The sequence below is a fragment of the Corvus kubaryi genome, unplaced genomic scaffold (assembly GCF_017639235.1).
Source record: "Corvus kubaryi isolate FWS band 111438036 unplaced genomic scaffold, C.kubaryi_AGA036_p1.0 64810, whole genome shotgun sequence".
NCBI lineage: Eukaryota > Metazoa > Chordata > Aves > Passeriformes > Corvidae > Corvus > Corvus kubaryi.
The window spans coordinates 25,061-34,616 of NW_024581526.1; the positions used below are offsets into that span (position 1 = coordinate 25,061).

A 9,556-nucleotide genomic window follows, 5' to 3' on the forward strand; every position below is an offset into this window, starting at 1 on the left:
TCATTTCATGATGTTTTCACCCAAGGAGATTGAATGCAAGAGATGGGGAGTTAAGCAGAAGGCTCAGAGGCATTTTTGTGCTGTGCACCTACACACAGAACTCCAGATGACTGAGGTGCTTTCTCATAAGTAGTCAGACCTGTCAGGGTGGTTCTGGTAACACCCGACTTTGGACAGCAGAGGTGCTGGTTGCAAATGCACTGGCAGCCTGTTGCTATTGCAAACTACAGAATAAGTGAGGTGGAAATGACCTCTCCAGGTCTCTAGTCCAACCTCCTGCTCCAAGCAGGGCCCTCTAGATCAGGTAGCTTAGGATTGTGAGCAGCAGAATTGTGAACATCTTGAAGAATGTTGTTCCTAAAGCCTCCATGTGCTCCTGTTCTAGTATTACTCATGGGAAATAAATTTTTGCTGGTATTTGATAAAATTTTTGCAGGTATACAAGATCCCTATCCTAGCCCATTATTACTTATATGTGGTTTTTTGCCTTACTGGTGCATGACAGAGTCTAAAGGCACTTTTTGTCAAGGCACAACAAATGGTTTTTTCCCTCCTCATGAGCCCAAACAGTTTTCTTTTCAGAGTTAAAAATCTCCTTTTCCTCTTCTGACGACTTTTTAAAAGGATCTTCTTTCTCTGTGGGAGTGGAAGAACTCCTTAAAATATGCAGGTTTTTCCTCTTTTTGGACTCAGTTACATAGCAACAGGTGGTACTAGGAGTTTACAGACCCTTATGCCCAGAGTTTAGAAAATCTTTACTTTGGCTGATCCATGGAGATGACTTGCATATTGCTTTGTCCTATTTGGTTCTGACATGAATACTATCTATCTCTCAACTGACAACAACACATATGCTCAAGTTTTAAACTTTGATTATGGTTGCAGATCCCTAAACTCTCCTGGAGAATTTGGCTGGTCATGGCATGGATAGGTGCACTGTTTGCCATGTAAAAAACTGGCTGTGTGGCAGCACCCGGGAAGTGTTGGTGAATGGCATTACATCCAGTATGTGGACGGTCACCAGTGGGATTCCCCAGGGCTCGGTGTTGGGGCCAGCCCTGTTTAATGTCTTTATCAATGATCTGGCCAAGGGAACTGAGTGCATCCTCTGGGCAGAGGGCAAGCTGATAGGTGGAGACAGCACCAGGGATAAAATTTGCATTTTGCTTGATTGTCAGGATTTACATTTAATAACACAGCTTAGTGGAAATGGCCATGTTAGGTTTACGGTTGATGACCTTAAAGGTCTTTTCCAACCTAAATGATTCTATGAATCTTAGTAGATGAACTTAATCATTGATGCGACCTCCCATTCACAACCATTTCACTACAGCTTTGTGCATCCAGCTGTATTTATGTCTCCTACCACAGGCCTAGGGAAGGCAGAAACATTGTGGGGCAAGCTATGAATCCCATGCAAATGCAAAGCTGATTTGTAGAAATTCAGAGAGAAGCAAGCTACTTGGAGTTTTCCAAAGCTTACCAGAAGGTAAGAGTGTGCCTGCTGATAGCTACTGTATAACAGCCCCAAAGCCTCCTACAGAAACCACTCCTCTCTTTGACAGATGCTCTTCAAATGAAGAGAGAGGGTTCACTTCAAGTGCCCATTTACAGACATCTGCATATTGCTGGATAGCCAAAATATTTGAAGGGGACTGGCAAGTAAGAAAGGACTTCCAGGAAACCCAGGCCCTTTCAGGGCAGCAGGTTGGGGCTTGCTACAATATCCCACAGAACCTTCAGTGACACCAGATATTACTAGACAAGTTAAAGACCCCAGTCCCAGCCCTATTTGCTGCTCCAGAGTGCTTCACAGTCGGATTTTTCCCTGGGGAAGCTGGAGCAGACTAGCTTAGGTAGGAACAGTTTTAGGTCAAATTTAAACACTTTTGTACCTAATATCAGGAAGGAGTATTCAGAACTGCTTAAAATATAAAACAAAACACATGTACCATAGTCTTGCACAATTTCTTACCAGTTGACAGAAAAAGCACTTAAAAGGGTTAATTTTTCCTCAATGTAAAGATAAGACTCTGTCACAGAGAAAAGTTGGGGTTTTTTTCTGAGGTTATCTAGCTAAGAATTCCCAGCCCAGAAACCTACGCTACTTCTATAGATGTTTAGAGTTTAGAAAATGAAGCAGGTTGCTACGTGACCACCTCGAGAATCACAAAGCTAAGATAGAAGCCAGTGCAATCCTACACATGGCAATGAATGCCACAGCTTCATCTGTGAGTCATCTGCCCACAGAACAACATTTCTACCAAATTGTGTGCCATGGAGTCTCCTTCATCAAATATACCTAGATTCAATGATCAGGAAAAAGCAAGTGAACTTTGCCAAGTAAATGAGATTGACCGTGTATCAATGGCACTAATAATGCAGTTGAAAACAAACAGCTCCTAACAGAACGTTTATGCATTCAAACTATGAGGATGAATAAAAAGCCTTTCCTAAACGCCCTTCTGAGAACACAAAATGAGATTTAAAAGAAAAGAAATGCTGCCGCCTAGAGAGCAAGGTGGAAATCCACAAATCCAAACTCTTCGTTCTGACTCTCTCCCACAGGAATCAGGCATGGCTTTCCCTTCTGCTCTTGCTCATGGTCCTGTGTCACCCAGGAGAGACTTCTCTCTTCCTCTAGATACCAGTGTTAGCCAGTATTAACCAGTTACACCTCTGGCTGAGACCCTTCAAAGGGTGCCTGAAGCAAGGGGCTGAGCACTTCCAAACTACCCACAGCTAAGCTGGGAGCTGGAGCCCAGTTGTCCCAGAAAGCACACACGCTGCCTGCTGAGCAACAGTACGTGGAGTTCAGGGAACTTTTTAAAACATGTTTCCTGGGCAAATTTAAAAAAAATTAAAATTCCACAGGAGGGAGAATTTAATTCTGGAATTTAATCAGCTAAATAAAGCTCTTCTTGTAACTCAGCCAGGGAAAAAAGCCATTCATCTCCACATTTCATTAGCAAAAGCCAGTAAGACATCTTCTGACCTTCCTTTCATCTATGGGGATGGCTGCACATTCTCTGCCCAGTGACATCAGGAAGTGCAAGGCAAAACCATTGTTTTTCAAACCCGAAGTCACTGACCTGAGAACGTTCCTGAGGCATGAAGTATGCTGTACATACCTGCCTGCACTGCTGCTGCCCAGCAAAGCCTGACAAAGCCATTGTCTGGGACCAGGGGGAGAGCAGGTGCTGCTTGGCTTAGATCAAAGCCACCTGTGTATTACCAAGCGCTGTAGGGCAACCCAAACACAGTTACTTTCAAGCAACATGCAAAAAACAGGTGCTCAGTGGAACAGAAAGGAACAAACCTAAGATATGTGCCCATATCCATGCCACGTACAAGGAGAGGACCAAACCCCGACGCTTGCACACCCTCCCTGTGGCAAGGCCCCCCAGAGCTACTCTGGAGTTCACCCCTTCACAGAAGTCTTGAGCTTTCCAATTCTGCTGGGTGTTTGCCACAGGAAGTGGCTCTTGGGTGCCAGCCAGGCCAGTGACATCATTGCCCCAGGGAGCAGAGCCCAGAGGGATGGGGACCTGGAGGGCAGTGCATACCCCTTGCCCATGCCTCCAGCATTCCACACCAGTCCTTCCTTCCTCAGCAAGAGCAGATGGTGCCCAGGTCACTGCCCTCCACCAGCAGGACCTGCAGGTTGGGAGCCAGGGGCAGAGGTTTGGCACGTGTCAGGTTGCCATCACCAGTTTGGTAGCCACCACAGGAAACCCCTCCAGTGGCTCTCCAGGGGTCGCTGGCACCTGTGGGCTCAGAATATCCCAGAAACAAAGAGTACTGCCTTTGACAGAGATGCTGGAGCCTCCTTGATCCCAGCCAGGGCTGTGGGAATGGCACTTGGTACACATTCACTTCCTTCTTTGGTACACTCAATCCCTTCTCTGGACAACTGACCTACTGGTATAGAGTCAGGACATCTCTTTCTTATGATCCATCTTTTGTAAGAAAATAAATCAGGGTTCAGGTTATAACTGTACTATGGATATGTTTATGAACACTGGTTTTAATACAGTAAACATACTTGAAATATGCAAGCTTGTTTATTAAGACAGGCTACTTAAAAGGTACATCTAAGGCATTGTTTCCATTTGGACTGGCTGTGACCCTCTTATTTTCCTGAAAAGTGGTCATCTGTCATATCAGCAAGTTCCCCGTCGAACAATTTTTACATGCTTGTGCTCTTCCCTACAAACAGAAGAGAAATATATTAGAAGAGGAGCACTACTTGAATTTTACAGACATGTTTTATAAAGCGGACTCTCTCATGTCTTTCTGTGTGTTCAATTAAATGCAGTGATGCATTAATTGCATCACTTACTGTAAGCATTACCACAAAGTAACCATGATGCAAAAATTTATGAATCACATATACAGAGTAACTTACCGCAGGCTTTGTTACCTATAAAAACCTGATAAAACCAATACAAATCTGAGAACTGTCAAACCACAGGACAAATCTCACCAGGAGGACTAACATGTCCATTACAAAGCACTAACACAAGTTAAACTTCGCAGTCTCTGAGGTGCGAACCAGTTCTAAGGCTTACAATATTTCCACCTTTCACATGGGAACTCAGTGGGAAGGGTGTGCATCCTGACGCACCTCTGCATCTGAGGCTTCACTAAATTTTGAATGTGTGGTTCTCTGAATGCTGGAATCTTATTTAAGGAAATTTTAGCCAAGTACCCCTCAGTTTGGGAACACTGGTTTGGTTTTTTGCAAGTCCTATAAATAGTATTTTGGGGAGCTCCATTTACAAATCTGAATTTACCAGGCAAGTGCAGATAGAAAAAGAAAGTAATACAATGCAAATTGTCCTAGATGGTCAGTTTGTTTCCTTAGTAGAATCAAGCTGGTTTACTCCTCATGAAATTCAAGAGACTTACGTTTACCCAAAAGCAGGGTTAATCTGTACTAATAGTTTTATCAGGGATCTTTTTAACCAGAAGGTAGTGGAGCAGATTAGGAATATGAAAGGCAAAATCAAGGCCAGGGGATGTAAAACACCAGTAAAGATGTAAGGAGAAGTTCTGGCTGAAGGACAGCCCTTACACTAAACCCTGCAAAGACAGCTGAAGCTGCTGCATCTATTTCCAAAGAGCACGTGTTGCTGTCGGACTAGGTTTAAACTAAGATCAGATGTTGTCATTGCTACTGGACACTGAGTGTGGAAGAGACCTGGGATTTGAGCACTAACTTGAGAATGGATTAAATCTAAGCTTTAAAAGAAAAAAAAAAAGTAGGGAGGAAAACCAACTTTGATCTTACAGTTAAGGGGCTTTACTGCAGAGCCAGGATGGGCAGGGTCTGTGCTTCACCTTTGCTCCAGGTGTCTCATGTTATCATGGATCAACCACAGCAACCTCTTCTGTAGCACTCCATTCACACAGGGCTCAGCAGGTGCCCACACAGTCCTGCATGGCTAAAACAGCTCATGGACAGTACTGTCTTGGCCATCAGGGAAGTACAACTCCCTTTAAAAAGTCCCTTCATGGGCTTAAATATGGGCTAGAACACATCTGCAAGTTGGCCATTGAGAATCACTCCAAGTTAATTGAGAAGTGCCTGTTTTGTAATTTAGTACTGGATGTGTCCATGTATCTGTTTCTGTATCACCACATTACACTATTTCAGCAGCTGGTCATGCAGCTTGCTAAATAGGGCAGAAAAATCTCTGTTCTGTCCTCCTAAGAAGTGTGACAGACTGTACCTTAGATTACTTGGAGAGGAATGACCATTGCTTATGACTATGGACAGTTCTTCAAAGCTGAAATTCCTCCAATAAAGCAATGTGTTTTATCCGTGTTGTGTTCATGCCAAGTCAAACACTTTAGAACAACAACTCCAGACTGAACTAGAAGGCCCCCAAATGTGCCAACTACTGAACTATAGAAGAAAAACCATCAGGAGAGTATCTGACCATCCTGTGTCCCTTCAGACCAAAATACATGTTTCTGAGCATGTAAGAAGACAGCAAAAAAAAGATAGTTACGACAAAATTCTATCTTGTATGTATAATTGGATCTAATTTCATGTATCACACAAAACGTGTCCTTTACATCTTAAACTAAAAAGACATAAGCCCCATCACTAATTACACTTAAGGAATTACTTAAGGAGTTGAAATAAGCAACAGATTTGACTGGAGAACCCTTTGTTCTGTGTGTAATGCTGTATTCAGGAATCTGCCATGCATCCATCTGGAACTGAGGGATCATGCCTAAAAAATAAAGCATCTAGAAAAGTAAGGATGGATCTCAAAGCCCATCCTTCTGCTCTGAAAGGATCAAAGATACTGTTTAGGTCATGAGATGCTCTCTGGTCTGTATCTCCACAATATGGATTTGCACTCTCTATGGGCGATACTCAGCACTTCTCTTTGTCTTTTATTGTACTGATTTCACTCAATTTCTCCAGATCCCTGAGCATTTTTATGATATCCTGCACAGATCATCATATCCATGCCATCTTGCAATTTTTATTACATAAAATATAATAACACTTTCCAATGTAAAATGCTGATCACTGCTTTTGAACCACAGCATGTCAAACTTCTGTGATTTCATCCTTTAACAATTTCAGCTGAATAATTGTTTGTCTGCTTCTGTGAATGTCAAGTGGAGATAATGTAAAATGCCTTATAAATGTCATGCACCAATGCTTCTACTTCCTCCTACTCTGTTTGGCCAAGTTATTGTGCCAAAAAACTAAATCTCATGGATTTGACCGGATTATTTCTGACAAATCTGTATCTGCTTTGCTTACTTTCCTCTTTACCTTTGGCTATGTACAAAGCCAATCACTTAATAACTTACTCCAACAGCACTCTAGGCAGGAAAGATGGGTAGGCTCCTAATACGTAACATTCCAGAACCTCTTTTCTTCCCTTTTAAGAGATTCTACTGTGTGTGAATTTTGATTTCTTTTTTTCTATGCTATAGGTTTACCAATTTTCCTTGCAATCTGTCGTTTGCTTGTGTAGTTTGTGTTGTGTTCTGGTGAAAGTGTTAGCAAATTCTGCAGATCTGCATGACACACTTCAGCACTTTCTTTACAGTATTACCTTGAGCGTCCTTTGACACCTTTGCCTCTTTCCTTATTCTGGCCTATGTTTCCTCTGTCTTGGTCATTTGAATTTTGTAAATCATCTGGTCAGAATTAATCTTTCCTCTGCCCCAAAGTCAGAAACACATTTCAGCCTTCCGTTTCTTGAGATCTATCTGTTCGTAGGTTTGTAAGTTCCCCTCACTGCTATTCTGCTACTCTCACTTCTACCCTCTGCTGGAAACAAATGATCTTTTATTTAATTTGTATAAATTGCCTTTTACCATCAAAATTCTATTCACAGCAGTTCCTCTCAGTTTGTATGGAGAGACTGCTCTATAAAGGTTTCCAGTCAATTGTAATGGGAAGTAATAATGCTCACTAGATACTGATTCTGTGTTTTCAATTTGTTTTTAAAAATTATTACCTTATTAAAGAATAAAATACTCTCTCTCAAATATCAGGCAGTCTTTTTCTTGATTTTTAGACAACCTGAAGGCAAAATAGTATTTTCCCCTAACATTTAGCAATCTTACTCTTCTTTGTGAAAGAAGTACAGGCGATTGGATCTTGAACATAAATATTTTATATTTAAAGCTGCATTTTGGGTGGGATCTTTCATGTTTTCTGATGGAGTGTGGAAGGGTCTGGCACTATATTCATAGGTAGTATGGCATTGTATGAACATGACAGGCAACCTCCTCTAAGATGCTCCTTCTCAGGAATTACTAATACAAATACTCAGTACATCCAGCTGACTGAATGCAAATTAAGCCATTTACAGGTATCGCAATAAAATCTGTTGCAAGGGATTCATGGCTGAGAGGACACTGCTGAAACTGCAGTGCAACAGTGTGAATGATCCAAAGCTAGTAAATGATCTGTCAGTTACCTGGGATGTCAGGGTGAATGTTCTGCTTGCATATAGGGAAGGGAAGGACAGAATTAAGTGACTACCTGTTAGCAAGGCAGAGCACACACTCGTTTCCATAGGTCTCTCCATCCGTGCCACAAACTGGATGGTAGTCCCTTGGACATGTATGTGAACCATAGCTGTCACAGTCAGGCTAGGGAAGACATGTACAAAAAAAGCTTAAGTTACACCATTTGAAACAGGTTTCTGCTCATGTTCTGAAGAATCCTGACATGCACAGAAAAAACGTGTCCAACAGGAGCTGGCATAGCATTTTAAAGTGCCACATTATTTTTTATGCTCTTATGGGAATTTATCACTTGAGGCTTGGCTCCTGCTGCCTGGCACGGCTCAGCTGTGGTGTCAGGACATATGTGTGCCCCACTGCGCAGCCCTTCTGACCTCTGAGCGTCAGCGGGACACACGGACAGCGAGTCCCCATGACGGGCAATGCATCGAAGATGGTAAGAGATGGGAATCACCAGGGCTTGTGTACTGCGGAGCCAGCAGCCTCCCGGGCCCCTCAGCTGTGGGGAGAGCCCCCTGCTCAGCGCCGGAGCTCCGGAGCCAGGGCAGGCACAGACCCCCAGCGTGAGGCCCGCGGCCCTGGGGAAGGGGCAGCCGGCAGCGGGAGGCAGGGGGGACGGCGGGGCGGGCGGCACTCACCGAGTAGCTAGCCATGGCGCCGGGACACGAGAGGAGCCCTGTGGAGAGCAAGCGGCGTTAACGGCGCCTGGTCCCGCACGGGCCCCCGACCTCCGCGGGACCGGCCCTGCCCGTTACCGACCGGGCGCTGCCCCGTGCCCGCAGCCCCTGACTGTCCGCTCCCGGGACACCCTGACTGTCCGCCGTCCCATCCCGGCATCCCCGACCAGCCGCTGTCCCGTCCCGGTCCCGGCTCCCCCACGACCAGCCGCTGCCCCGGTACCGGCCCCGACCAGCTGTCGTCCGGCACCATCCTGCGCCGGTTCCCCGCCCTGCCTCCGGATGGCTGTGGTGCCCACCCCCGGCTTTAGATTCCGCCGCCGCGCCGCTGAACGAGCCGGGGCACGGTACCGGCTCAGGTTTGCCCTTCCCTGAGACGGGACTGCGCGGGGCACGCTACCAGCCCGTTTCCCACTACCCCGGCACCGCCTCTCCTCCTCTCCCCAGCGCGGTACCGGCGAGGAGGACGGGCAGCAGCAGCAGCAGGAGCGCCGGCAGCCGCGCCATGTCGCGAACTGAGCGGGCGGGGACGCGGCACGGGCGGCTCGGGGCGCAACGGCCGCGCCGCGCGGGGGAGCAACGGCGGAGGGGGCGCGGGGCGGGGCGGGAGCGGGGACACGCGCGACTGGGATGCCAGGGCGGGAACGCGGGGTTGAGCACGGCAGGAACCTCCCCAGAACACCCTCACGGGATGGAAAACTTTCCCGTCGCAGCTGGGCAGGTGGGCAGCACAGTTAATGGCGGGGCGCCGGCTGTAATCTCAGCGTTCCCCGGGCTTCCCTGCTTGCCTTCACCTCCTTAGGGTTGTGCTTTGATTGCAGTGTCTTGGGCAATGCAGCGAGGTTGGAAATACTCACGCAGTGCCATGC

General features: G+C 45.9%; 1 protein-coding gene across 2 annotated transcripts; it reads right to left on the reverse strand.

Annotated features, from left to right (window-relative positions):
- Positions 1-4,045: 4,045 nt before the first annotated feature.
- On the reverse strand, positions 4,046-9,254 carry LOC121672649 (trypsin inhibitor ClTI-1-like). Of its 2 annotated transcripts, none has more exons than XM_042045395.1 (4): positions 9,143-9,254; positions 8,649-8,686; positions 8,027-8,136; positions 4,046-4,209 (listed from the first exon to the last, which is right to left on the reverse strand). In XM_042045395.1, the coding sequence occupies exons 1-4, from the start codon at positions 9,192-9,194 to the stop codon at positions 4,164-4,166; spliced, it is 246 nt and encodes an 81-aa protein (XP_041901329.1). In that variant the 5' UTR covers positions 9,195-9,254; the 3' UTR covers positions 4,046-4,163. The 2 variants fall into 2 exon arrangements, with proteins under 2 accessions (XP_041901329.1, XP_041901328.1); XM_042045394.1 differs by lacking the exon at positions 9,143-9,254 and adding an exon at positions 8,770-8,913.
- Positions 9,255-9,556: the final 302 nt, after the last annotated feature.